This window comes from Aulostomus chinensis, chromosome 22 (genome assembly GCF_037954235.1).
Source record: "Aulostomus chinensis isolate RoL2024-O1b breed Wild chromosome 22, RoL_Achi_v1.0, whole genome shotgun sequence".
Taxonomy (NCBI): Eukaryota; Metazoa; Chordata; class Actinopteri; order Syngnathiformes; family Aulostomidae; genus Aulostomus; species Aulostomus chinensis.
The window spans coordinates 3,320,257-3,347,180 of record NC_141341.1 but is presented as its reverse complement, the minus strand read 5'-3'; the positions used below and the strand labels follow the sequence as shown (position 1 = coordinate 3,347,180).

General features: G+C 46.7%; 3 protein-coding genes across 10 annotated transcripts; 2 read left to right on the top strand and 1 right to left on the bottom strand.

Moving 5' to 3' along the window:
• The first annotated feature begins 65 nt into the window (after positions 1-65).
• Positions 66-9,877, top strand: ints8 (integrator complex subunit 8). 7 transcript variants are annotated; one of them, XM_086194252.1, is made up of 29 exons: positions 86-213; positions 1,146-1,175; positions 2,583-2,721; positions 2,938-3,112; positions 3,240-3,380; positions 3,711-3,782; positions 3,882-3,933; positions 4,102-4,281; positions 4,619-4,726; positions 5,090-5,242; positions 5,648-5,748; positions 5,951-6,104; positions 6,239-6,309; positions 6,473-6,648; positions 6,726-6,856; positions 6,936-7,046; positions 7,161-7,365; positions 7,499-7,620; positions 7,816-8,000; positions 8,080-8,113; positions 8,194-8,253; positions 8,363-8,424; positions 8,512-8,630; positions 8,872-8,975; positions 9,095-9,145; positions 9,230-9,303; positions 9,378-9,442; positions 9,559-9,602; positions 9,685-9,877. In XM_086194252.1, the coding sequence occupies exons 3-29, from the start codon at positions 2,589-2,591 to the stop codon at positions 9,799-9,801; spliced, it is 3,000 nt and encodes a 999-aa protein (XP_086050378.1). In that variant the 5' UTR covers positions 86-213; positions 1,146-1,175; positions 2,583-2,588; the 3' UTR covers positions 9,802-9,877. The 7 variants fall into 7 exon arrangements, with proteins under 7 accessions (XP_086050377.1, XP_086050378.1, XP_086050380.1 ...); XM_086194254.1 differs by lacking the exon at positions 86-213 and adding an exon at positions 851-960; XM_086194251.1 differs by lacking the exon at positions 1,146-1,175 and having other exon boundaries at positions 66-213.
• Positions 9,823-15,033, bottom strand: LOC147240379 (G1/S-specific cyclin-E2-like). The gene is made up of 12 exons (XM_086194259.1): positions 14,990-15,033; positions 14,209-14,240; positions 13,434-13,482; positions 13,271-13,321; positions 13,059-13,192; positions 12,841-12,976; positions 12,027-12,173; positions 11,848-11,943; positions 11,631-11,765; positions 11,358-11,469; positions 11,059-11,216; positions 9,823-10,761 (listed from the first exon to the last, which is right to left on the bottom strand). The coding sequence occupies exons 2-12, from the start codon at positions 14,220-14,222 to the stop codon at positions 10,687-10,689; spliced, it is 1,107 nt and encodes a 368-aa protein (XP_086050385.1). The 5' UTR covers positions 14,223-14,240; positions 14,990-15,033; the 3' UTR covers positions 9,823-10,686.
• Positions 14,616-25,689, top strand: LOC147240378 (scavenger receptor cysteine-rich domain-containing protein DMBT1-like). 2 transcript variants are annotated; one of them, XM_086194256.1, is made up of 14 exons: positions 14,616-14,735; positions 16,507-16,697; positions 17,623-17,703; positions 19,049-19,324; positions 19,443-19,757; positions 20,329-20,643; positions 21,305-21,367; positions 21,735-21,869; positions 22,799-22,903; positions 23,215-23,325; positions 23,532-23,600; positions 24,674-24,844; positions 25,186-25,290; positions 25,364-25,689. In XM_086194256.1, exons 2-14 carry the CDS (start codon positions 16,646-16,648, stop codon positions 25,471-25,473), a joined length of 1,908 nt encoding a protein of 635 aa, XP_086050382.1. In that variant the 5' UTR covers positions 14,616-14,735; positions 16,507-16,645; the 3' UTR covers positions 25,474-25,689. The 2 variants fall into 2 exon arrangements, with proteins under 2 accessions (XP_086050382.1, XP_086050384.1); XM_086194258.1 differs by lacking the exons at positions 14,616-14,735; positions 16,507-16,697; positions 17,623-17,703 and adding an exon at positions 17,260-17,546.
• Positions 25,690-26,924: the final 1,235 nt, after the last annotated feature.

Genomic DNA, 26,924 nt, shown 5'->3' with positions numbered 1-26,924 from the left:
TTTGGGATTGCTGAGCCAGGTGAAAAAGATGAGGATCATACCAGGTGATGCTTTTGAGTTTGGGAAGTGATGTTTCTGGACAGTTTTAGCTAACAGCTGCTGTTAGTGGACGGCCACCATTGGTCGAGCTAAATACACGTGGCTGGCTCTTGCTGCACTACAGAAGTGATTCAGGAGGGGCAAAACATCTCTGTTAACTCAGGACACCTCTTTGTGAGTACTTGCGAAGCAAAAAAGGCTTTGTTTGGGGAGGGGGGGTGAAGTATCACTTTCAGAAAGACTGACATTCCGTGTTAGTAGTGGTAGTTGTGACCACTTCTATCCTGAAACATGAACTTTATCCTGGCAGGTAGCCGCTCTTGCTGTGTGCACTTGTTTCCTGGTGAGAGACTCGCAGGGGTGATGTTCCTGATGTGTTTTATACTTGGCATTTCTGCTGCTGGTGGAATGTGAGAGGGAGACGCGCGCTGCCTTAGTGAGGATGTTTTCTGCTGAATGTGCTAAGAGCCTCCATGTGTATTTATGTCTTTGCTGCACCACAAGTTTGAAGCTCAGCGTCTTGTTTGTGATGTTGCAAAGAACCTGTGGTATCAGATGTGATGCGCAGATGTTCCGTTCACCCTGATGGACCACTGGCGGAGCAGCGGTAGACACCACTCCCAGTAATCCCACTGGTTTGGTTTCATATCAGTCGAACAGTAGAAGCAAAGAAACGAGGGTTGGAGCTGCGTCTCGTCCATCATTCGAGGGCGGTGGAGCTCCGTTTCTCCTCATCTTGATGCCTTATGTTGAGAGGTGGCGCCCGGCAGCTTACGACCACTCCCATCTCTTCACCCATCACCTTCGCGTCTACGACTGACCGTTTCCCACTTCCCGCGTGTTACCTGAAGTATTTGGTGGTGAACTTCCTGGTGCTATCACACAATCAGCGACTGTCTCCTGTTCAAAGGTGTTGTGGAGGTATCATAGAATTTCTGACTGAGATTAAAAATGAGTCATACAAAACTGGCAATGTGCTGCTATGTTATTTGTCGCAGTTTTGAATTTTACGTTGCTTTTGCCTTTGTTTCCTTTCCGCTGGTTTTCTTTTCACTCAAAAAAAACCAGTTGTTTTTCATTATTTTTGGATGGCTTGTTCTTCTCAGGTTGCTGAACGAGCTTCTGAACCTTTAGCGGTGAGTTTCTGCTCTTACAGTAACTTTTCAAATGGAAGGATTGTGCCCTGCTTCATTGAGGCATGGGTGGAGTGATACAGGGATGAAAACAAAAAAGAACGGGGGGGGGGGAAATGTTAACATTAAGAATGAAAATTAATACAAAATAAATGTGGTAAATTATGATTTAGGTTTTTGCTACTTCTGTGCGTATTTACTTTCTAAAACCATTTCTGAAACGGTACTTAATTTTTTTCATAACATTATATAGTATTTCTAAAAGGCATTATGAAATATTTATAATGTAGGTCACGAGCCGTTTCCATGTCAAGAACGGTTCCTAAAGGTACAAATATGCGCTAATGTGGCGCACTCGTAGTCCTCCGCGGCGGCGAACCGGAACCGGAACTACGTGGAGAAGCAATGGCGAATCGCAGAATGAATTATGTGAGACTCAAACAGCACGTCTAGCCCTCCCAGCATTTAGGAGTCTTTTCTTTCGTACTTAGCGTTTATGTGTTTTTCTTGTTCGTTTTTTTGCCAACCAAGGTAAGAAAACCCGTCCGCCACTGAGTGCGCGAGAGTGCACCTTTAGCCGCTTAGCTAGGAAATTAGCCCAACACAGCAGCAGAGAAAAGGGTGCGAGGGGTGCGCTTGATTTACACGCCGGCAGCTCTGTGTCGCCTTGGCTTTGTGGTATCCATGCACGCCCATCGGGCGGATTGAAAACTCCGCTCGGTGGGGAGTACCCGTGGAGGAAAGCATCTCCACAACGCGCAGCTGTCAACAATGTTTAGTTTCTACAACAGCGAGATATGAACAAGCTATATTTTTATTTTTTTTAGCTAACTGAAGACAGCTACGCCCTTTACACCTTTGTCTGTGCTGGAGGTGCAGCTGCTGAGCCCCTCGCTACCTCCATGTACCCGAATTAACATTGAATTAACATTGTGTTTTAGGGCTTCATTCGTGTCCTAAATGTTTCAAATAAAACGTGAGAGGAATACACACTTCATTATCTTTATTTACCAGACTTGAATTCAGTAACAGTTTCGAAAGAACCTTCTTTCAAACTTTTAACTTCTCAGTTTCATAAACAGACTGGATTTTATTTCACAGGATAAAACCCACGTTTTGTTTTGCTCCCCCACCCAGATGTTCCCCTCATTACTTTGTATGAGCTGTTTCTTGATTTGTACTTAAAGAAAAACAAACCCGATGTAATGTTACCAGAATGAATCTTTTTTTTTCATATGTTATTTTTATTCATAAAAGTAGTGTTTCCACTCCTTGCACGCCTCATGTAGAAGGGTGGGAGGTTGCAGTGTGCTGCCTCTGGGATCAAACTGACAGGCAGTTCATTAAAGCTGGGCAGGTTTAATCTCCACCCTCAGGCCACCAAGTACAACTCTGCTTGCTCTCCGTCAGGGGACGATGAGCGCGGAAGCAGCAGACAGAGTGGCCGCTGTGTCCAGCAGTCGGCCCAGCACGCCTCTCCAGACCTCCTGGTTTGAGTTCCTCTTGGATGGAAGCCTGCTGGAGAGCCACCTGCAGAAGTCAAATCCAGGTAAGCTCAGCATTAGTTTTTACTGCAGATATTTTTAGATTTCTTGGCTGGTGGTTATTTTGTAGCAACCTATTAATTACTAATTTAGTGAGCAGGCTAAACATGTTAATAATGGATGGGTGGTACAGGTTTGGTTCTTTGATGAGTGCCTCTCTTGAGTCCGTAGATTTATGTAACATAACGATGGTGCGTGTGTGTGTGTGTGTGGTGCCTCAGACCCGCCGCCGGTGCAGCTGATCATCCAGTTCCTGGAGCAGGCCTCCAAGCCGTCTGTGAATGAACAGAACCAAGTGCAGCCTCCAGCAGACAACCGCAGGAACCGCACCCTGAAGCTGCTGGCGCTCAAAGTGGCTGCACACACGAAATGGGATCTGGATGTACTTGAGAAAGGGTAGGCTTCCAATGCGCAACACGTTGTAGTTCTAATGGATGCCTGTCACGCCTGAAGGTTTGGGGAAAACATTTGGCCAAGATAAAAGATGTAAAGTTGAAAATAACTCCTCCTCCATCCCTGCCAGCTTGACCATCCCAGTGTTGAACATGTTACTGAACGAGCTTCTGTGTGTGAGCAAAGTGCCAGCAGGGGTGAAACATGTGGACCTGGACCTGTCCACTCTGCCTCCTACGACCGCCATGGCTGTCATCATCTACAATCGCTGGTGAGGACGATGGAGACGCAAACTCTGAGAGTAGAAGCGTGAAGAGTGAAACGCTCGGCCTGTAAATCGAGACCTGAGCCGTACTGAAGATGTGGAGCTGATACTGCTGTTATCAGCTGATTTTCCTTCAGTTAAATACTCAATATCTTAGTCAGACGACCGACCCTTAAATGAGGATCAACAAATAGTTAAAAGTATGAAAATCCATTTGAGTGTAACTATGTAATAATACAGACCGGCTCATTTGAATACCAGTAAAAATCTCTATCAAATCTTTACTGTGGTGCCAACCGTTCTGAAGTTCTTGTCCTTTTTGTTTGTCCTTCGAAGGGCCATCCGCACCATCGTGCTGAGCAGCTTTCCAGAGAAGCAGACTAAACCGGGGCCTCACCAGATGAACATGTAAGTACAGATACAGATTTGTAAACTACGTGACAATATCTGCTTTCGTGAGCCTCAAGTCCCATCAAGATATTGAGGACTTGTTTACTTCTGGTTCAGGTTGAATGTTGTGCAGCAGGAAAAAGAGATGACGGACAACATCCTCACCGTGGTGAGTTCCCCACACGTCTCGGCAAACGCCAGTACGCCTGAGTCGCTTGATCCCGAAAGCTTGATGGAACACATTTTCATTTTGTTTATTTTTTTTCCCCAGTAATCACATTTTAGCCTGAAATTGCGATTGATTGATTTTTTTTTTCCTGTGACACTTTGGCCTCAGTTGAAAGAGCAGGCGACCGACTCCATCAGCGTCCTCGAAGGGGCTCTGCGCCTCAAGAAAGACTTCTACGTTCACACCTTGAGGACTCTGGACCTGCTGGCTGCTGATGCTGCTGCCAACGGAGAGACGGAGTCCTCCACCGCAGGGCTTCGCATCAGTGCTGATGAGTTACACTGTCAGGTCAGTGGCGTGGTGGACACCCAGCTTTTGGGTGCATCGTCACCTGGTTCGTTTGCTAAAACCTTCCATGTCTGAGCGGTGAGGCAAGTGTTTACTCATGAAAGGGTGCGTGTTCGCCGCCGCTGCTGAACGTTGTCACGGGAAAGCAAACAGCAGCAGTGTTAATCCAAAGGAACTGCAGATGGGAACAGGTGCTGGGACTTGGATCACTAGACTCATGAAGCGGTTCTCTGATTGATCTGCTGACATTGTTCAATTGTTTAATGTAACTATGGAATCTCAGTGGACTGCAGAAGGAGCGTTGTCCTGAATCCTGATGTCACTCTGTGTGGTTTAGGTTCATTATGATTTGGGAGCCATTTTCTTCCAGCAAGGATGCACAAACCAGCCGGCCTTTGAAGAAGCCAGAGATCACTTCAGACAGACAAAAGAACTTCTCAAGAAGGTAAACTCTTTACAGAATGGTGTTCTAGTGGTAGTTTCAGAACCATGTGAGCAGCTTCTTGGACGTTCTAACAGATCGTGTCGGTTCTTCTGTAAATCTTCTGTTTGGGTCAGATTCCCCTCAGACCTCCCCACAAATTCTTGAAGTGCAGTTGAGAAATGCAGCTTTAATGCTGGTAGACGCTGCTGCTTTGGCCAGAGGGGTCGCTAAAGTCATCACCAACAGGAAGTTCGTAGCTTCGTTCAGATGCGCCGCCTCTCTGTTGATTTCAAGATGGCTTCTTTAAACCTCAGTCATGTGACTCTGTCAGGAACAACCGAGCAAACAGAGCCGCTTCTATCGCTTTTCCTGTTTCACTTCCAGCTGGACTCCACTGTCCATGTCCACCTGGATGAGAAGCGTCTGGCAGGCTACTGGAACGCCTGCAAAGCTTTGACCGGAGACTGCGAGTCATGTGACTCCCAGACCACTCACTACGACCAGATCAACAGTCTAATCAGGGCGCACAACTACCAGGTCAGAGCAAACACGCCACTGCCACGCCAGTCGAGTTCAGTTCAGGTCAGGCAGGACAGCAAACGCTCACACCGGGTCCAGAGAGGAACGTTGGGAGCCGCGGTGTTAAGGCTCATTCACCCCAAGATAGGAGAGAGAGAGAGACGCAGAAACACGTTGATTATTTCCCTCAGCCGTCCTCATGAACAAAATAAAAGCTGAATCATACGTCTGAAGTGTTGTGTGTAACTGTTGTTTTCCTCGCCGTTCTTGGCGGTGGTGGCTCTCAACGATATTTCTCCACCCCCTGAGTCGGTCCACAAGTTATGAATCATCAGTAAACAGGACATTGCCTGACTATTCAGAAGTGTAAATCATGTGTAGTTCTTCATGTTGGGTAAATAAATTCCACTTCCCCTCGTCCAGGCGGTCATTGAAGCCTTCATCAGGGACAACATCACTCGCAGTTTGCCAAACCACTTCAGACGCTCTGTTCTCAGGGAGTTCCTGTACCGAGTCCAGCAAGGGTGAGACCCAGACAAACCCAAGAGGGCTTGAATGAAGCTTTACAGCTCAACAATGTGCATTGATACGAAATGTCCCTTGCATTGTTCTCCTAGATGAAGCTATTGGTTCTCTCGAAGCAAGAAATAACTCATGAAATCATAGGCAGGAGTTTGTAAAGATCCAGAATGTGAATTGGTTCTCGTTGGGACCTGAAGACTGCAGATCTCTGTGCAGGGAGACGGGCCTTGATGACGTTTGCCAAAAGTTGTGTGTTTGCAACGCCGTCCGAGATGCTCTGGAAGGAGAAGTCCTCAGCGTACGTTTCCAGCAGCTGCTCTTCAGACCCAGTAAACGAATGGTGGACTTCATCTTAGAGGTAACCAAGCTTCAAACTCTCCCTCAGGGAAGAAGTCCTCACAATAATGTGCTTGTAGCAATAAAGTGAAGGCGTGAATGTGGGACTGAGGCTGACCTTCGTGCTTGTTTGAGTCAGGTTTGTCTTTGTTTCAGGTGTGCACGCGATCTGTGGAGAAGGACCGCTCCCCCGAGACCTGCAGAAGAAACATGGCTAATTTTCTGAAGTGAGTGACAATCCAGCTGTGTCTTCATGCAGAGAAAAAAACTGCAATACTGAGAGCTATAAAAGACCTTTAGCTTAGGAGTGGCAGGTGGTGCGGCGGTGCACTGTTGACTGCTGCTTCCTTCACGTGTCGTCACCTCTTTAAAGTGAGTGTTGCTGTGCAGGACTGTCTGTGAGAGCCTGGAGGAGCTGTCTCTGGTGTTTGTGGTGTCGTCTCATAAGCTCTTCATGGAGCTGCTGAAGGAGGAGGAGAGGAAGGTGCTGGTGGAGCAAATGAGGAAGAAGTCGGCCACAGTCAACCTAAGTGCCAAGCCCCTCCCCTCCTTCTACGACATTCCAGGTACCGAGTTATTTCCCCACTCTCAGTGTTGTGGTCGTGTCTTTGAGCTGGTGACATCAGGAGTTTTGGTTCGGCAGCGTCGGCAAGTGTGAACATCGGGCAGCTGGAGCAGCAGCTCATCCTCTCGCTGGAGCCGCGCAGGATCCGCCAGATCCTCATTGAACTCCACGGGATGGCTGAAAGACCGTTCTGGAGGGTTAACAGTAAGGTCAGAGGTCAGCAGACTAAAACAGGAAGAGAAATCAGCTCAAGTGCAAATGTTATTGAATGTGGCTCTCGGTTGACAGTGGGAGGTTCCCCCAGACTACATCAACGTGATCCTCGCCATCAAAGACAACCTGACCAAAGACCTGGTGTACATCCTCATGGCCAAGGGCCTCCACTGCATTTCAATAAAGGTCTAATGTCTTTACCACTGAGGGCACCAGTAATGCATCTTTTTTGAAAGCCTCCATTCAAGGGAGTTCCATCATCGGTGTTAATCACGGGATCTGGTGTCCATGTCGTCTCAGGACTTTGTCCACGCGCGGCAGCTCTTCTCAGCCTGCCTGGAGCTGGTGACTGAGTTCTCCCCGAAACTGCGTCAGGTGATGCTGAACGAGATGCTGCTGCTGGAGGTCCGGGCGCATGAGATGACGGCGGCCGAAGGCAGCAAGGAGCGACCCCCTCCTGACCTGGTCAGCAGAGTCCGAGGTTACCTAGAGATGAGGATTCACGGTGAGGGGGTGGAGGCACCGTTAAACTGTTTCAGTTGGTAAAAGAGCTGAGGGACGTGGATCCTGTGTGTCCATCAGGACCTGAGTCAGTTTAACTCGTCACGATCATCAGGCACCCTTGTGTTTGTGTGCAGATGTGCCTCTGCGTCAGGTGGTAGGAGAGGAGTGTGTGGCCTTCATGTTGAACTGGAGGGAGAACGACTACCTGACCCTGCAGGTGCCTCCATCTCTGGTCATGAACAACCCATACATCAAGGTAACGGACCTCTTCATCACCTTCACCCTTCTCGGGTTCTTATATTGTTTATTTGTTTTATACACTTTTTTTTGGGGGGGGGGGGACTTGGGATATCTTAAGAATTCTGGGTTCAAACAAGTTTTTGAGTTGTATGGTTACAATCCCGGTTTTCTTTTCATGTTTGAATTTGTCACCCTTGTTTCCGCCTGATAGCTCGGCCAGCTCCTCGCCTCCACATGCAAAGAACTCCCGGGTCCTAAAGAGAGCCGCCGCACCGCCAAGGAGCTCTGGGACGTGGTGGTGCAGATCTGCAGCGTCTCCATCCAACACAAGAGGAGCAACGACGGCCGAGTGGGCCTCATCAAACAGAGGGAGTCCTCTATGGGCATCCTGCACCGGTACGACGGCGTTTCCTCCGCCGATGTGCCTGTTCAAGACTCGTTCTAATTCGGGTTTCTTCTCTTCTCATCCATACAGGAGTAAATTCATCACCTTCATCAAGAAACTCAGAGTACGTACACCATAAATCAAATGTAACCTCACCACAGGAGCAGCTGTCATCGATGATGCAACTGTTTGTTTTTCTCCCAGGAGCCGCTGGTGCTGACGACCCTCATCTCTCTGTTTGTGAGGCTCCACAGCATCGTACGGGTACGTCTGGGCTTGGAGCTGCTAGAACGCGCTCCGCTTAAGTGTCTGCAGAATAAAAACCGTATACTTTGGCGATGTTGCTGCAGCAGTCGTTTCCTCTCATCCTCAGGATGACATCGTAAATGAAGTGACAGCAGAACACCTCTCCATCTGGCCGTCGTCTCTTCCCAAGTAAGAACTGATCTTCAGATTGGAGCTTTTTTAAGTCGTCATCATGATCTGCAGCCTCTGAATTCGTGCTGCCGCTGTGTCGTCCAGCATCCAGGCGGTGGATGTGGAGGCTGTGGCGGTGACGGTGAAAGAGCTGGTGTCCTACGCGCTCACCCTGAACCCCAACAACCAGTCCTGGCTCGTCACGCAGGCCGACATCTACTTTGGTAAGAAGCCTCGTGAGGTCGTCAGTATTTTGGTAGGCCACGGCTATTCTCTTCGGTGTTGGCTAAAAGTATTCCGTCAGTGAATGGAGAAGTTTTCATGTCATGTGACCTGCTGACACCAAGATTGACATTTTTACGATTTTACGCATCTATATGGAAATTCTCTGTTGGAATCAACAACAATTCAGAGAAAATGTGTAGGACTCTGTGACTCAGAGGTCTTGAATCTTCTCCTCTGCAGTCACCAACCAGTACTCAGCAGCACTGAACCTCTACCTCCAGGCCGGAGCCGTGTGCTCTGACTTCTTCACTAAAGCCGTCCCCCCCGACGTCTACACTGACCAGGTGGATCCCTCGTCCCGCTCCAACAACTCAACACACATTAGTCGCTACATTTCAGCTGTAGGAAGCAGCCCTGACCACCACATGACGCCGCTTTAATTTCATGGCGACTGTCGTTGCAGGTCCTGAAGAGGATGATCAAGTGCTGTTCAATGATGAACTGCCACACGCAGGTCAGAGGTCAGAGCAAACATCTCACTCTCTGCTCACTCCAGTCATAAGTTTACCAGTTTTTTCCCCCTCATTCATTCCCACAGGTTGCTGTTCTCTGCCAGTTTTTGAGGGAAGTGGACTACATGACAGCCTTCAAAGCTCTCCAAGAACAGAACAGGTACGTGACGCCGGGACGCGCTGATCAGCAACAGCCAGCCAACAGAACATAACGTGTAGCGTGTTGTGTCACAGTCATGACGCCATGGACTCCTTCTACGACTACATCTGGGACGTCACCATCCTGGAATATCTCACACGTATCCTGTCACTCACCAGCAGCCGTCTGCAGTCGAGGAAGTTAGTCTGTGTCTAGTCTGTTAGGCTTGACTGTTTCAACTCTCCGTTCTCACTTGTTCCCCTTGACGACGTGCAGATATTCACCACAAACGCGGCGAAACGGAAAAGCGGCAAATAGCGGTGAGTAGCTTTCACGCTGTAGTGAAATGCGAGCGACCCGGAGCTCCAGTGATGACGAAGCATTGACTCTGTTGTTGCTCAGATAAAAGCGATCGGCCAGACGGAGCTGAACACCAGCAACCCAGAGGAAGTGCTGCAGCTGGCAGCGCAGAAAAGGAAGAAGAGGTTCTTGCAGGCGATGGCCAAGCTGTATTTCTAACAAACAGAGTCAAACCAGTCTGAATGTACATTTTATTTTGTGGTAAAAAATAAACTTAATAAATACACTTGTAAAATGGTCTTTAGGCTACATGCACACCGATGCATTGGTTTTAAAAAGGCTCATCAATTGACACGTTCCCACCCGGCATCCATGACCTCTAGAACTGCCTCAGCACCGTTGACCCGTTCCACCTTGTATTTACAGCTTCACTGACGGCTCTTCTTGAAGCCGATTGGTTAGAAAGGCGCTGTGTTTTAAATCCATTTGCCGGTTGAACAGACAACTCCTCAGGTTCAGACTGACCAGTTCAAGTCTTAATTAGTTTGCAACGAAGCAGTCGATCCTCTGCTTCCTGTTGAGGAACAAGCAGACGTGCCCAGTTACACATTTTACAGCTCCAGCAGTTTTACTTTTCAAACTGCTTCCCGATGCTGAGTGAACGTAGCCTCAAATACTCCCAGCATTGTCCTGAATTACAAATGCCTGAGTTGCAGTGCCTGGAAAAAAGTAGAACTGAGCAGCACGTTGCAGACTCAGGGTTTCCAAGTTATTTCATCAACAGTTGAAAACACCCAACATTTCATATTCAACGATTGCACATCACATTCAGTCATAAGTGACATTTCCTACAAACAGCAGTCAAACTTTCTTTGTAAAGAATTTCTTTTCTGAAGCAGTCGCTCCCTTAAAAACAAACGCTTAAAATCTTCAGTCAAAAGTCTTTAAGACTGTTTAAAATCCAGGCCCGAGGTCCTGGACGCTGGATTGACTGACAGTCTGTAGAGGAGCAGGTGTGGACCCCTGGTGTCTTGTTCCTCCTGGCGAGGACTCCTTAATAATCCGGTCTGAGACCTGAACCCTGAGTCGCCTCTGTCCCCTCACTCAGTGTGCGCCGCTTTTCTCGCTGCTGTTGGGGGGGGTGGGGAACTGGCCAGTCACCTTCTTGTCACAGGCATCCTGAAATAAACCAACGGTGATGCGGCATCAGTGACGACTGACGGCGTGAACAAGACAATTGGCTGAGCTGACAGAAGCACGAGACCTTAAAACCTCACTTTCAGTGACCAGAAATATTTTGGAAAATTTGAGTGTATTGTACGTTCTGAAGACGGGCCGAGAAAACCTCGGTTGATCTTAATTAACAGATCAAATTAATTCTTTTAGTAGTCGTAAAGCGAGCACACAAGTTCTAACACACAGGTTCCTCCCAGTAGGAACACGCCAACGGGGTTGCCAGACCACAGAAGCACTGACCAGCATGCTGAGATTGTCCGCGTGCGTCTGAATGTTGTGTCGGTCGTCTGCTTTGACGTTGGTGAGATCCTTCTGTGGTCCCCTACCAAGCCGCCCCAACGTGTCCACAAAGGGGGCCATCCAGTTGAGACAGGGCTGGATGTCGTCGCTCGACAGACCTGAGGGATGTTTTAAAAACACAACGCGCTACTTTAAGCTCTCATGTGACCAGGATCAAGTAATAACCTTCACACACACACACACACACAGAGTGCTGTTAGGTTTTTATTGAGTGAAATGAAAAACCAATATTATGCTACCTGAAACTTTTTCTACGGTTTCCTGATGAATGAAATGACTCAGGACTGAAGCAGCCAACACTCGATACTGGAAATCCAGCGAGTTTATGTTGAGGATGCACAAATCTAAAAGCTGGAAAACAAAAGCAGTGTTAGTCCTCTCCTGGAGAGGAGCAGCGTCAACAAATGACGGGGAACTAAATCCTGGCAGCAGGAATTTCAATAATTGAAGACCAGCAAATGGACAGGGTTTGTGAGGGACTGTTCTTGACTCCGCTCAGTCAGGACACTTACCTGTGTCATTTCAACGTAGGCGTCCCGTGGAAACTGCTGCTCCAGCAGGTCGGTGTGGCAGCTCACCGACGCCATCTGGAAGAAAAGCTTCAGCCAAGACACGGCGGTTTCAGGACAAAGGTTCCAGCGTAATGCCTGCAAGACACAAATGAACCCTTTATGTCTTCTTGGATTCATGAGGAAGAATAAATGAAGCAACATTCGCAGTAATAATTACCTTTAAAACCATTAACTCCATTTGAAGAATCTCGTGTTCAAAGTAGGTGTCCGCAGCGATGTAAACCATCTGGGAGAGCTTAGGAGGACAAGTTTCCTGAAACGGGAGCGTCACTTTGTTACCCTGACAACAAGCGTGTCATACTGGCTATAGTGAAACCCGGACCCCTCCCCCTTTACCTCCATTTTTGATGCTATGAACAGGCAGGTTATCCCGATGAGCTGCAGCAGGCTCTTATCAATGTCATTCTGTGTCAGCATGAAGCGGTCAAAGTAGTCCTGTGCCAGGTAGAACGTCTGGCGGTGGAGCGCGTACTCCTCGCTCACCTAGCGGACGCATTCCAAACACATTAGAGAGATGGTTGCAGTCTTCGTTGTACCTGAACGCGCCATCATGTTGGAGGCTGCCAAGTTTCAACAGACTTTAAAATCCCCAAACATTTTTAAATTAATGTGGACTCACGATTTGTGCATTTACAACTGAGAACTTTAAGAGCGTTTTTGACACCAATTAGAAGAGTAAAATGTATTCTAGTCGTAAAAACAACACTCCCTGTCCAAGTGCGATTACTGTTTAACTGTCTATTAGACAGACATCATCCAAGAAATGTAACACCCTGAAAAAACCTCAATAAAACCACAATTGTTAATGTTCTTATCTGAATGACAAAAAGCCAGCACCCAGCCAGTCTCAACTGCAGTGTGTCATTTATGTGCAGCATTTCACTGCTCGACAGCGTGAGCCTCCATTTTTCTAAAGAAGGAAGTTCTGGCATCCATTTTTCTCTTATTCATGCGTCCCTTCATGTGGATGTGTCAATATTCTGGTGCCCTTCTGTGCACAAACACGTGAAGGTCAGAGAAAATATTGAGGTGGTGTCTATACGTTGTGTGGTCAGTAGTGATTGTGATGAACAGCAGCGTGGAACATTCTCAACAAATGTCAGCGTCCAGGTGCAGAAACACAAGCAGGTAAATAAAAATGGAGAATGACCTCAATTAACCAGTCGAGGAGGATCGACCTCATTCTGGGCTGTAATCTTGGGTGCTTCTGGATGAAGCTCTTACTGTGTTGGTACGTCTGTTCCTTAACCATCATCTTCGTCCACACACCCTCTGAAGACCCACATCTGTAAGAGGAACATTCCCATTTACCTGTGTGGCTGTGAGCTGCCAGATTGGACCCCTGGCTAAAAGCTGGGTGATAATCACCTCGGATGAGGAGAAGTAACTGGACGAGAGGTGGAATTCCTGGAGGTGAGGACTGCAAAGCTGTCCCCAACTCTCTTCTCAGTGGTCTCGATGACGACACTGGGCTTGGCAAGGCCCTCACCTACCAGCTGGTTCTGAGCATGAACATAAGAAATTCAATGTCATTTGCTAACAAAAAGCTATGCTAAGACTTCCTCAGGAGACGGACTCACCTTCTCACACTGCAGCTTTGACAACGGCTGAGTCTTTTTTCTGTTGCTTTGCTGTAAAGAGACGTTACCATCAGGCCAGTGTGTGTGTGTGTGGGGGGGATCCTCTATATCATCACAATGTGAGTTTATATAGTATTTCACTAAACGTGTGACATGATATTACTTTGCCTTTCTGCTCAAGAGCATTTTCAGATCTCCTCTGCAGGCGACCACTGCAGAGACACAAATGGAGGGTTATCAACCAACAATTATTTTCAGGATTAATCCTTAAATGTTCGTCTATAAAATGTCAAGAAAAAAACCCAAATCCAAATCATTGCGTGCAAATTGCTTCTTTTGTCCATCTAGCAGCCACCAAAACAAACTTTCTGTCACAAATGACAGCAAATACCTAAATTTGAGAGACTGGAACCAGCAGATTCTGCAATTCTACAATTTCATTTAGCAGACGCTTTTGTCCAAAGCGACGTACAACACAAGCAAGAATTTAGACCTAATTAAGGAAAAGTCCATAGGAAGCGCAAAAGTGCTTCAGTTGTGATTTGGTCACAGGTACTGCCATCTAGTGGCAGAAGAAGTGTCGCCCCCCCCCCTCCCCTTTTTTTTTTTTTTTTTGGACAAACATACAACATCACACAACCCAGTTAGTGCTACATAGTCACTAAGTGCTGGGTCTTGGACCCTCTGACTGATTCTACCCCAAAGAGGAGAAGAGTCAGGTTCAGTGCCTCGGTGCTCTCTGAACAGTTGAGTCTTCAATTGTCTCTTAATGGTCTTAAATGTCTCAGATGTTTGACTTTATTGCTTGATTCTTTCAATGGACTGCTCTATTAACGTGTTGCAGCTCAATCAGCAGCCCAAGAATATCACACACAAACAAAATGACAACAATAATAGGACAGAAAACAATTCATCAAGCAACAAAACAAGTGTCTTACCTTCGTCTTGTCATGGCCGAGGCCGCTTTTGTCTGCAAGAAGAAGCAGTTTTGCAGTAAATGTGAGAGGAAGGAAGTTGGCCCGCAGCTATAAATGGCATCTTCATGAGATTGCACAAAAACTTTATAGTAACCGGAGCTCCTGAAACAAACTGCATTGTTACATTAGTAAAGATCGTGCAACTGCACACGTAAATAGTGAACCACGCATGCACTGCGACATTTAATCCTTAGAAAAAAAAAGAAGTTATAATTTACTTTGGCGTTCGAGATGATGCTGAGGCATTCAACAGCCATCATGAAGCAACACAAAGGCCTGGGAGGACGTTTCGCACCGACCACCACAGACACTCAACTCTGAATTTGACAGCAACAAAGCGAACTTTGAACGATCCGTTCATCTGTGACGGTTCCTGTCTCCATCGCGACCAAATCGCTAATCGAGACTCGTCAACAGGTCAAAGACAGCAGGAACTGCTGGAACCTTCTTTTTTAAACCCAGGAACTCCCACGACTTTCTCATTACAGGTTAAGATTTTCAGTCGCTCGACTGTTAACACTACTTGTGGCTAGTTAGCCTTAGCAAGCTAGCCCGCTAGTAACCACGAAGAGCTCGACCAAGTAAACATAAGAAACAAATGACTCGCACCTGTAATGGAGCTTAAAGTTGACCCCGGAACAAGAGAAACTTTGGTGGGTGGAATGTTTAAAAGGGTTAGAAAACCCGTACAGGAAAACGACAGGCGAACCCGAGGGGAGAACCAGCGCGTGCGGGGACTCACCTTCCTGGTACCGAGCCCAAATAAACTGAGTTTGCATTTGGCGCTCGCGCCATCCAAAGCGACATCTGCGGCGTATTGCGCATGCGTGACAGCAGACACGACTCCAAACCGTTTAACCAGCACTATCTCTTACTAAATAAAAAACATAAAGGACCGCCTGTTATTATGTTTTCGTCCCCATTCTCTCTCTCTCGCTCTCTTTTGAATAATAAAAGCCTCTTCAAGAAGATTTACTCGTCAACCCGTGAATAAACCGTCTTTTAAAAGAGAAACAAACGTTGTATGGTTGTGATTTGTATCAATGCACATTCGGCGTTTTGTTTGAATGTTTTTTCAATGGCTTAATGGCCTCAGAAATCCTACGATAACAGCGACCTTACGTCAACTCTTTCGGCCCCTCAAATCTTTTTTTTTTGCTAGTGGGCGGAGCTACGGAGGAGGCTAGCCAATAGGAGGTGGAGTTGAGTTGAGCGCGTGCTTGCGGACCAGGATGTAAACAAAGCAGGGAGCTGTCAGAGCGGTGGGCGGAGTCAGAGCGGGCTGCGCCTCCTCTTGACGTTCAACCTGTCCGTCAAATCAGGAGTTATAGGAGCAGAAACTGTATCTTTCGTGAATATTATTATAACATCATTAATGTTCAGCTGTTTTGTTGCTCTTTTTTGGTCGGAAGTTGATGTATTATTGCAATAAAAGCTATGTATTGCCAAAAAAAAAAAACAACAACAACAACGATGCTAGCTATACTTTTTATGACAAGAAAGACATTTTATTTTCAAACCTCTAAAAACCGTTTATTATGGAAATAGACAGATAAACAAGGATACAAGAATGCACTGAAGAGAGAACGGTGACATTGTCTTAAAATTACAGACTAAAACAAAACAAAACAAAAACTGTAGACACCGGAGACACATGAAGCCTTGAACTTATCCAGCATGGCAGCGTTTTCTCCCAATAATGTTGTCATTTCTATCAATCTCATTTTGAATTGAGAGGACATTTCTGTAAATTTCTATCATGAAGTTGAGAGAGAGAGAGAAGGAGAGAGAGTTACAAGTTACAAATGTTAAATCTGCTCTTGTGATGCGTTGACCTGTTTGCCATTTTCATGACTTGATGGCCGGAACAAAGTGACCAGACAAAGGCCTTGTTCATGGTTATTTATCTCCTCTCTCTAACCTCACACAGGGGACTTTTTTTGTTCATCAGTTATTATTTATAATGATTAATTATTCCAAATTATTTGTAAAAAAAAAAAGTAGTATTGTGGATGAGAAACAAGAGGAGAAACAAACTCTGGGGCCTACAAAGACTGCCGCTGATGTCATGCCTCCCTTCACTCGGCTGAAAAAGCCGAGCCGTAAACACACATTATTTACATTTTTCTTCATGAAAAACTTGATCCATTTTGCAAGTGAACTCATCAGACGCTGTGACCATTTCAACACTGTGACTATTTTTTGTTCGAAGTGCATATCAGCAGCAAACCAGTGGGCTTTACTTCCTGTTTGTTGCAGTGTGACAAGTGGGAAGTTGTGTGACTCCACTGTCAAAGGAACAAGCAAGCAAGCCGCACCTTCGCTCAGCAGATGCTCCACTTCTGGTGTTCCAATTTTGAGAGAGAGAAGCTGTCTCCCAGCTTCCGTCTACTACACGATGCTGGTGAAATTCATCGTAATTCTCCAGCTGATCTTTGGCCTTTGTCAAGGTAAAAGAAGCAGTTTTCTACATTTAAAAAATCAGCTCCAAAACGTCTTTAATGTGCTTTTAATCTCAGTCCAGCAAGAGCAGAGATTATCTTTAAGTGCATCATTTTACTCTGGATAAAGGGTTCTTCCCCAGGACAATTAAATGTTGTGTTCAGGGATTTTATGGAGTTCAAGTTAAATTAAGAAGATGAAAATTTGGAGACGTAGACGTCTCCAACAACGTGACAGTGACAGTTAAGCTCTCCAGCATACGATGCTGTGGTGTTCTGCAAAATTAAGTTCTGTATTTGTCTGCCAGGCAATTTTAAAAACAATCGAATTGTTCTGACAAATTACAGGTAAAGCAAGGTTGACAAATCAAGTCAAGCCTCAGTTAAAGTGCTGATCAGCCATTTCTACACATTTCTCTCGGTTTATATGCAAAAAAAATCAACCTTGAGGCAATCAAATCAAAACAGCAATATTTACGTTTTTTATCTTTAATTTTTATCACAATATTTTTTCTATTATGAATTAAATACCAAATGACCCTAATTATCTATTTATATACTGTTTGTCATGTAATGTTTGTAATATTTTGAGAAAGGAACCATCGGTTGTGTGTGTGTGTGTTTGTGTGTGTGTGTGAGAGAGAGAGAGAAATCCATCATTTGTTCTGGGTAATTAAGACGGACGCAGGAAGAAGCGGCAGTGGAAGGAGGATGACAGTCAGACTTATGGGTGATTTGACGGATAACTGATGAGGTGACATGTCGCTCCTCACGTGTCGCTCCTCACGCCTTCTCTACGATTCTTGGTCAAGTGGTTTTTCTTCAGAAGTCCTGTGGTCGCTGAATACGATGCATGTGGTGAGAACACTTGGGTGACCTGTCAGTAAAAAGTGAAGGGTGTTTTTTTTTTGTTTTTTTCTTCATTTCTGTTCAGGCTTCCAGAACTCCTCTAACACAGAGCCGACGGAGGTCCAGGCGAAAGGAAGTGGAAACAGCACAGAGCCCCAGTCTGAGAGTACGTAGCCCTGTCTGCTGAAGAAGCTGAGCCTGGGAACCAGAGGCACTGACATACTTGATGACGACGCCATCACCGAAAAACAGAGACGCCGAATAAGGACAACAACAAAAAAATACTCATAAACAAGACAAAAGCAGTATTGTTTTCTGCATTGTTGTTAGTGTCAGAGAATTTGAAAACACACACACACACACACACACACACATGCACACGTTTGGGAATATGAACACTTTCTCTCTGCATGCTTTGCACCAGCACTGCATACTGTATTTTTTTTCTCTCGGTCTAGAGAAACTGCCATTCTCACCGTCATGAACGGCAAATGAAGCTGTTCTCACAGGATGTGGGGCGAGCTGCACGTAAAACTTTCTGCAGGTGCAACTCAAACTGGGAGGTCGAGATGGTGCCGCTCAGCTCGCTCTGCAGGCCTCCACTCGTCCCAGAAACTTTTTTTTTTTTTAATCCAACTCACATTTAGAAAAAATGTAAGACTGTATTTTAATTCACGATAATTCTGGTGAGAATGACACAACGCAGATTTACAGTGACGACGGAGGACGTAAAGGTCCCCTCTCTCTGTGTTGGCTTGTTGATGTGAGGAAAACTACTTCCTCGACTTTTCCACACTAGAACATTTTTACAGCCACACAATCTCTAACTGCCTGCTTAGACGAAAATATAGCTAATTACAGTACAGTCAATCAATACCAACCACAGGAGGTTTTTCTCAGTGGATGTAACTCAACCACACAGCATGCAGATGCTGGTGAGGGAAATCTCCATTTTCTGGCATTATTTCTTTTTCAGGATTTTTTTTTTTTTTTGGACCACATGGATCCTTTGAGTTACTCACTGGAAACTTAAAAAAAATTATGGGAGAAAAATCTCAGATGCTGGAAAAAAAAAAAAATTCAGGATGGGTTTTTTTTCACCAACAGCAGTTTTTACTGTTCATTTGCAAGGAGGATTTCTAATCTAATAATTAATCAGTTAATTCAATTCTATTTATATTCCCCCTTCAGACAATTCTAATGTAATTCAAAGTGCTTTCAGAGCAACACAGCGACAGGAATGGACATGCAGACTAATCACAACAAGAAATAAAAACAGAATACGTTTGTAGAATGAAAATACAAAAATAAAATGTAGATAAAGCAGAGGAAGCTAACAAAGTAAGTTCAAACAACAGATCGATAAAAGCGAAGCTCTACGGCGCCAGCGTTTAGCAGCATGGTGACTCAGTGTTTCGGTTCTGCTCTGACGAGGCGGCTCAGAGCTGACTGGCTGTGGAAGGTATGCTTGAGGTTGGGTTCTTCACCGGAATCCTGCTGTGTGTCCACAGGTGAACCTTCCATACATCTCCTGTCCGCCTGCAGCTGGACCCTCCGAATGCCCGGGAACAGCAGCGGTGACGTGGTGGCGTTCAGGCCTGACACCGTCGATGTGTTGGTGGAGCAGATCTGTCGTGACCTTGACTGCGGCAGTGTTTATGATGTGGTTAAAACCCGCTCACCTCCAAATACCACCTGCTTTAACTGTTCATACCACGGCGGCCATCTGGAGAGCTGCCAGCAGAGCGTGGAGGGAGGCTGCACCATCATCGATGAAGCGGTTTGTGGTAAGATGTCTCTGAACGCTCAGGCGCTTTCATATCACTGCAGGAGTTTTCAGTGTGTGTGTGTGTGTGTGTGTGTGTGGGCTCATTCTGTCCTCCACCATGATGATGTCATCCTCAGGCCACCAGGCTGTGCGTCTGGCAGGAGGAGCAGACCGCTGTGCTGGACGGGTGGAGGTGTGGAGACAAGGGAGGTGGGGGACAGTATGTGATGACCAGTGGGACCTGAGGGACGGAAACGTGGTGTGTAGCCAGCTCGGCTGTGGTTACGCCCTCAGCGTGACGGGGCAGGGTGACTCCTTCCCCCCTGGCAGAGGGGACGTCTACCTGGACGAGCTGAACTGCACCGGCACCGAGGGGAACCTGTGGGCCTGTCCGTCTGCACAGGACGACACCGACTGTGGACACAAAGAGGACGCTGGGGTCGTGTGCTCAGGTGACTGAGGAACACCTACGTGAAAAGTCTAGCCATTTGGCACAAACATCCACTGGGCAAAAGCTTGAAAGATTTTGATGGTCAAAGGTCAAAGGTCACTGTCCCTGCACATGTATGAAATAACGCTATAAATTTTTGTTCACGCGATATTCTAGGAATGCTTCAACTGAATTTCTTCAAACTTGGCTCAAACGTCCCCTGGGGCTAAAAAGAATTTGGTGGTCGAATGGAAACATTTGACGTATACGAAACGCCACGGAGTAACTCAAACTCATCAAAGGAGGAAGTGAGACATCAGTGGGCTTTTGAGCCTCAGTTTTTGTGACATCATCGGACGTTCCCACTGTGATTCCTGTCTGTAGACCTTACCTGAGTCCCAGATAGGAGAAACCAGTCCTAGTGACCCCCCCTTGTAAGGCTGAGGCTTCACCCATACACACAAAGAACGACAATGTGACAGAGTAGTACAGACAAGAGCGGCTAAATGATGGTTAATGTAACAACTGAGTAGTGAAGACGCTACATCGGTGGGCACAGCTTGACTCTCCTGTGTCGTCTGGGTCGTGTGCAGAGATGAGAGCCGTCAGACTGACGGGAGGTTTGGACCGCTGCTCCGGTAAAGTGGAGGTCCACCGCAACGGCAGCTGGGGGACCGTGTGCGACCACTGCTGGGACTCAGACATGGCCTCCATGGTGTGCTCCATGCTGCAGTGTGGCGCCCAGGTACTGAATTACACCCAGTTTCTTCCCCCTCCCACCCACAACGACGGGACGCTGTGGTTCTACGTGTGTTCCTCAGAGCACCAGGACCTCTGGCAGTGCAAAGAGTTCATCAACCAAAGTCACATGTGTGCCTCCTCCAAGGCGTCTGCCCTCATCTGTAATGGTGAGTGACAGCTGAGCCCCCTGGTGGCCATAGACAGAAAATGTTTAGAGGCTGTAACTCGTTCCTTGAATTTAACAAACTTATGGAGACAAGATATAAAAAAAGAGTGACTTAAACGGGTGATTTGGGGTCCAGGAGGTGTACATTTTACCCTGAGTTTTAGATTCTCGAGATGATAATGTTTCCACGCCTGGGAAGTGATCGATTATTAAAATTAAAGGGGAAAAAAATTATATCTCATATTACAATTAGGAAACACGTCATGTGTTTTGAAAATCTTCAATTGAAAAACCAACAGCTTTGATTTCATTGACTTTCAAACGAACACAGAACTTCATGGATGACCAGAAACCACTGTGCCTTCTTTTCTGAATCTCCACGTCACGTTTTCATCCCACATAATGAGCCGTGCCCACATTTTGCTTTTCTTTTTGCGTTAAACACTTTTTTTCCCCATTTAAACTGTTGAAGCTCGACAAACAAAGGTGAGGTTTAAATTTACAGCGACGTCTTGCTCCCTGGCGTTATCACGGTTGTTGTTGAGTAATTTGGATTTGCACACTTTTAAACGCGTCATAGTTTTTTAAAAAAAAAACATTCGGCTTCAAATCAGTCGTTCGATTTCTTTCTTGTGTCGTTCTCATCCATTCCTGTGCCGTAGGTTCTCTCGGGTTCTCCACCGTCACCACGGATCACCCAGCTGCAGCGACCGCTAAACCAACCGGTAAACTTTGTCACTGCACCAGGGGCGGGCACCCACGTGCCATGGAGGGCCGTGCGTATGCAGGTTTTCCCTCCAACCAAACACGTGAACAGGTGATTCCTCTGATGAACACACCTTCAGCCACAGGAGAGTGTTAATCAGTGAGGTCACCTGCTAAAGTGTTGGGTTGGCAGGACAGCCTGCATGGCCGTCCATGGCACGTGGGTGCCCGCCCCTGTACTGTACCCCAAGTGTTACTTTAAACACTCCTCGCCTCTTCGAAGAGTGAAGTGGGAGGGAGATTCTGGCTCGTGTCGCTCTGACAGCCGCAAGATGCGTTTCCATGCTCAGACACAGTCTCACTGTCTTTTCTGAACTGTTTTTTTAGCAGCCGTCCCGGGTCCCGTTGAGGTCGCCTTCCTTCCTCCTCCGCAGCTTCTCGCCTGCATGGCGGTGTCTGTGGTGCTCCTCCTGCTGCTGATCACCAACACTGCCTGCTGCTGCCGCTACAGGAGACGGCACGGTGGGTTCCCCTCCCCGTGGCACCACACGCACGCGTCCAACGACAGTGCTTCTCTTTCAGCTTGACTCAACTTAATACATCGTTTCAATAATTACCAGTACAGCTTTGTAGTCATTTTCCAAAAATATTTTTTTTCCCCAAAATTTCCCGGGATGTCTTTGTGTTTCCCTCCCATTTTTTTTAATGTAAAAGTTGAACTAATTTTTGTGCTTATTTTGTCGCGTTATCAGAAAATTGAAACCAAACAAAATTCTTCTTTTACTCCGAGAATATTTTTTTACAGGCCTGTTTCTGGTTTTGACGTCTGAATGTTTGTTTGGTGCTCCTGTGGGTGATGCTGGATGGTGTTTCTTGTGCTTAGACACCCGTGGAAGTCGTCTGAACGTCATGGGGGGTCAGCAGCTTCGCTAGAGGCGACCCGGGGGCCTCTCTGGCTCACAGCGGCTGGTTTAGTTCCAGTGATACAAGAAAGAAATGTGATTCTTCTCTTTATATGTTTGATTCAGTCCCAGATCTCATGTGCAGCTCTTTTGTTGCAACTCTCACAAAAATAAATGACTTAAATGGTAAGAATTCTCACATCCTCAAACGTTTCGGAAAGATCAACTCAACACAGGGCATAAAACTTGATGTCAGAGTCCCTGAAACCCGTTCGTTTTTCTTTTGAAATTATTTGAATGATTCTGTAAGTGAAGAACGTCACGCCGTGTGCGACCGTGGCTGATGCCGCTCCATAGCTCGTCTGTGCCGATGACAGCCATGGTGGTGTTGTGTTCTCAGGTTTGTGTTGCTACACTGGTGGCGGGGATCCAGCTCTCATTTTTAAGAGGGACAACAATCAAACGCAGTCGTCCTGTGGAAGTAAAACACTACAGACTTTCATGCACGTCCCAGTAAAACTTTGTGTGTGCTGTCACTTCTGTCCGCAGCCTTCTTACTCCAGCAGGCCCACACCGGCCCGCCACCTCCCTCTCAACATCACAAAGATGCTGTCAATCTCGTCAAGATCTCCACCGGCCCGCCGCAGGCAGACAGTCAGTCCTCCATCTCGCCACCGTCGCCTTCTTCAAATAATCACATCAGTCATTTTTCGCAGGAAACACACAAAAAAACCGGGGACAAAACATCACGAGGAAGTCGTTTTTAGGCAGCAGATGAACTTGTCAGGAAAATGACTCGGCAGTTATTTAAAGAAGTTGACGACGTGCTGTGACAGAACGATAGAAAATGTCCTCCATCAAGCTTGGTAGCGAAACAAGGAAACGTTGTCGGCGTGCAGATGAGAAAGTTGTGCAGCATCCTTGAGTTCTCATCTCATTTCATTCTTTGTGTTTGTGTCTACAAGCCCCCTCTGATCCCAGGTATAACTGGACCCACTTTAGTAGTGCTGACAGCACCTCACTAGATACTGACTATGAGCAGTGTGACCCGTCTGTCACCTTGTCGACCTTTCGGAGTGAGCTGCTTTCTTTTACTTCCATCTGTGTGTGTTTCTGGATCCTGGCTTCTTGTCGCCTGGCTTCTTGTCGCCTGGCCGTGTCTCTGCACGTTGCGGTCGGAGCTGCTCTGCTGTGCGTTTGCAGTCTGTGCAGATCGATGTTGTTTGCACCGAATGCTCGCAGGATGGCTTGTGACTGAAACAAAGCTTTCTTGTGACTCCAGATTCTCAGCGCTACAGAACCGACGTGAACCCTTTGATGAGGCCTTCAGACCTCGGCTGCCTGGCGGAGGGTGAGTCAGGGTTACTCGAGACAAAAACCTGACGCTAAACAGATGGCAGGCGCACACAATCAGGCTCTCTGGCGTATCCTGCTCATCAAAGCAGAGAGGAAGAGCTTGGATGCATTAATCCTGTTTGTTTTTATTTAAAGGACCAACAGCAAATTCAATAGAGACCTAGAACTAAAAGCTGGTGCTTATTTGGCAAGATAGTGGAAAAAGAATGTGCTTAATTTTGCAGTTTATGAGAAAAAAAGAGTGAATTTTGCATTCAAATATTCATAAAGAGGGCATCACGGTGGAGCAGTGGTCCTCACTGTGGCCCCCCAGCAAGAAGGTTGTGGGTGGAGCCCCGGCTGCAGCACAGGGTCTTTCTGGGTGAGTCTCCATGTTCTCCCTGTTCCTGCTGGGTTCTCTCTGGTACTCCAGCTTCCTCCACAGTCCAAAGACATCAGGGGGGACCAGGTTAATCCAGACTCTAAATTGACCGTAGGCGTGGCTGGGAGAGCCAATGGTTGTCTGTCTCTATGTGTTGGCCCTGCCATGGACTGGTGACCTGTCCAGGGGGAAGGCTGCTGGGATAGGCTCCACCCCCCCCCCCCGCGACCCTGGATGGATGGATTCATAAAGAATATTGGAGCAAAAAACTTCAACAAGAGTTGCATCCTATATTTCCAGTCCAGTGCTAATCTGCCGTAGGTCACATGATTTGGAGGCTCTTGGAAAAAGAAGACGCTGGATTCAGCATTTCAATATCACAATGAATTTTACACAACGATATTAACCTCCATGTCTACTCGCAGTCGTGTTCCTCAGATTTGTTTCCGTCACTGTGACCATCAAAACGTTTCTTAGTTGAAGTCAGAAAGCGCTTATGAAACCTGTAATCTAATGTTTCTTAATACTGGGGAAAAAAACCCTCCAGTCGTGGCATCAGCTGTTCCCCAACACCCCAAAACAGGACACGTGTTTGTGGGGTGTTGGGGAACAGCTGAGGGAGCAGGCAGGAAGAAGGCCGAGCTCGACTTCCTGCCTGAGCTGACGCCGTGATCCATTCATTTATTTTATAATTTTTTTTGTTTTAGGAGCTGAAACCAAAAATGAAAGAAAGGGAGGCGTCACCACGGGTCATCGGTCACCGGTAGCTCAGTACGCCAGAGTGTCAAAGATCTCAGTGAACTCCTTTGAAAGCTCCAGCACTTCGTCCGGGGAATGTTACGAGAACACCGGGAACGGCTGCACCTCCGCCCCCACAGGTGCGAGTCCTCCTGCCACACGTTCCTCTTCAAGCTTGACGAAGAGCTTGGATGTTCAGCTCCGCCGTCATGAACTCGCCACACTTCAGCTCTGTCAGTTGTGCTTCACCACTGATAGCAGTTGGTGCAGTTTTGTCAACACCGTTCTAGATTTTTGAGATATTAAAGTAGGCGCAGTCACGGTTTGTGGGCTCAGGGAACTTTTAGTTTTCTATGCTTGTGAAATGTTTCTTTTTAATCACAGTCTGGTGTGGCTGCGTGTGTGTGTGTGTGTTTTGATGCCGATGGCTTTGTAAAAGACACAAACTGCTTGCAAACGCATTTCCTCTCTGAAATGGTAGATCCCGCCCAGGCGTCCGGTGTCGAAGGCGCGTGCGAGTCGTCGGCGCTTCTCTTCCACAGTGACCACCTGTACTCTGGACAAACAGCAGACCTGCAGAGTTCAGGTAAATCTCTCAACACAGTGACAGACATACAAACTCAGGCTCCCTGCGGCGCCGCTGACTGGCTGATCAACAGGTGACACGGACGAAGGCCCCGTCTACAGCCCTGTGAGCCCCGACTTAGACGCCTCATCTGAGGATGACTATGATGATGTCGGAGTAGCAGAGGGAATGGCAGGTCACTGAAGGAAGAGGATACGGGAGGCGAGCGTCCTCCGCCATCACCAGACGAGTCCGACCCCCCCCCCCCCCCCCGCCAGCTCCTTTCGGCTCCGCTTGGGTGTTCCGTGGAATGTCAGAACTGACTGAATGTCTGAATTGGACCCTCAGGTCAGTTGGTAAACTGTGACTCACCACATCAATGTACAGTTGTGTTGACATAAAGCAGGCGATCATCTTTGGTTTGTGTGGCTCCTCCTTCCTTCTTCTTCATGAGTCGATACAAAACGTGAGCTTTAATAACACACACACACACACACACACACAGAACTGCAGTTGTCAGCCCCCCCTATGGCTTTTTTTTTTTCTTTCTTTGAGAATCTGATTCCAAATCTGCAGGCAATAATCTGCTGCAGTAACAGCCTCCATTCTTTTGGTTTTAGGCCACAAAAGAATGAGGGGCTTTCTTCTTAGCAGTCCAGGCTGTTGAGGTCAGGGCCGGTCCAGCTCTTCTACACCAAACCTAAAAAAAAACCAAAATTACACTTTTGATCTGGATTCCTGTGAATTTTGAGCTAAAAAGAGAGTTTTTCTAATAAAACAAGGCACACCACAGCAGTCCAGGTCAGCGAGGTTTCTCACGTTCTATTCTTTCTTGGATTTGTGTTTTTTTCTCAGCTTTGGCTTGGATGAGCTCCAAATCCAGATGGATTTTGCTGCTGTTGTTTGTTGTTGTTGTTGTTGTTGTTGTTTGAGTTTACTTTTTAAGTTTAGTGTGGAAAAACTTCAAAACCAAGCATTTAAACTTTATTGCCCTACATTTCTGTCATTTCTCAAGTTGAAGCTGAAAAGAAAAACACATAATTTGGACCATCCCTCGACTCAAATGCACACGAATCCGCTTCAGTCCATTTTTATTTTGTTTTGGTTTTCTTTTAAAAGTTTGGCTGGGAGGAAATTTAAAGCAAACCAGTACATAAAACTTAATTGACCTAAATTCGTGCGAATTATCGAACCGTTTTTGGGTAAATTATGAAATCAAGCTATCGAGATCTACCACAAGATGGCGCTGGAAGCCTTCCGTGTAAAGGGCACAAAAAAAATGAGGGGGAAAAAAGAATAAAGTTCAGCAAAGCAATGTGCAGGTTGAATGCATATTGAGTCTGAGTGAGCTAGAAGTCAAAATAATGGGTAGTGAGACGTTTTCAAGTGGGGAACTCTGGACCCTGGTTGGGGGCCAACATAAACCATCAGTGTGGTTTGAAACCAGACCTGGCCCGGCTCTTCTTGGTCCATTACATCCACAGCAGCTGCAGAGCATCAACCCTTTCTCCTGATGCGAAGTGATGCCTCGAATCAGAGTGATGTCTTGTTTTGCGGATCCCGTGACACGCCGCTGTAGACGCTCTAATAGGAGGTACCGGCGGTGAACGCAGGGATAGACACGGATTAGCTTCAGCTCAGCTAACGTGAGAAGT

Excerpts from the sequence above, each read along its gene's own strand:
- ints8 (XM_086194250.1), top strand. Across the intron at positions 3,783-3,881 it reads GGGCCTCACCAGATGAACAT|GTTGAATGTTGTGCAGCAGG; the intron begins GTAAGTACAGAT and ends CTTCTGGTTCAG. Across the intron at positions 7,366-7,498 it reads CCTAGAGATGAGGATTCACG|ATGTGCCTCTGCGTCAGGTG; the intron begins GTGAGGGGGTGG and ends GTTTGTGTGCAG.
- LOC147240379 (XM_086194259.1), bottom strand. Across the intron at positions 12,977-13,058 it reads GTTACTTCTCCTCATCCGAG|ATGTGGGTCTTCAGAGGGTG; the intron begins GTGATTATCACC and ends TTCCTCTTACAG. Across the intron at positions 11,217-11,357 it reads AACCGTAGAAAAAGTTTCAG|GTCTGTCGAGCGACGACATC; the intron begins GTAGCATAATAT and ends AACATCCCTCAG.
- LOC147240378 (XM_086194256.1), top strand. The coding sequence starts at position 16,646 with ATGCTGGTGAAATTCATCGTAATTCTCCAGCTGATCTTTGGCCTTTGT. Across the intron at positions 19,325-19,442 it reads CATCGATGAAGCGGTTTGTG|GCCACCAGGCTGTGCGTCTG; the intron begins GTAAGATGTCTC and ends TGTCATCCTCAG. Across the intron at positions 24,845-25,185 it reads CTGCACCTCCGCCCCCACAG|ATCCCGCCCAGGCGTCCGGT; the intron begins GTGCGAGTCCTC and ends CTGAAATGGTAG.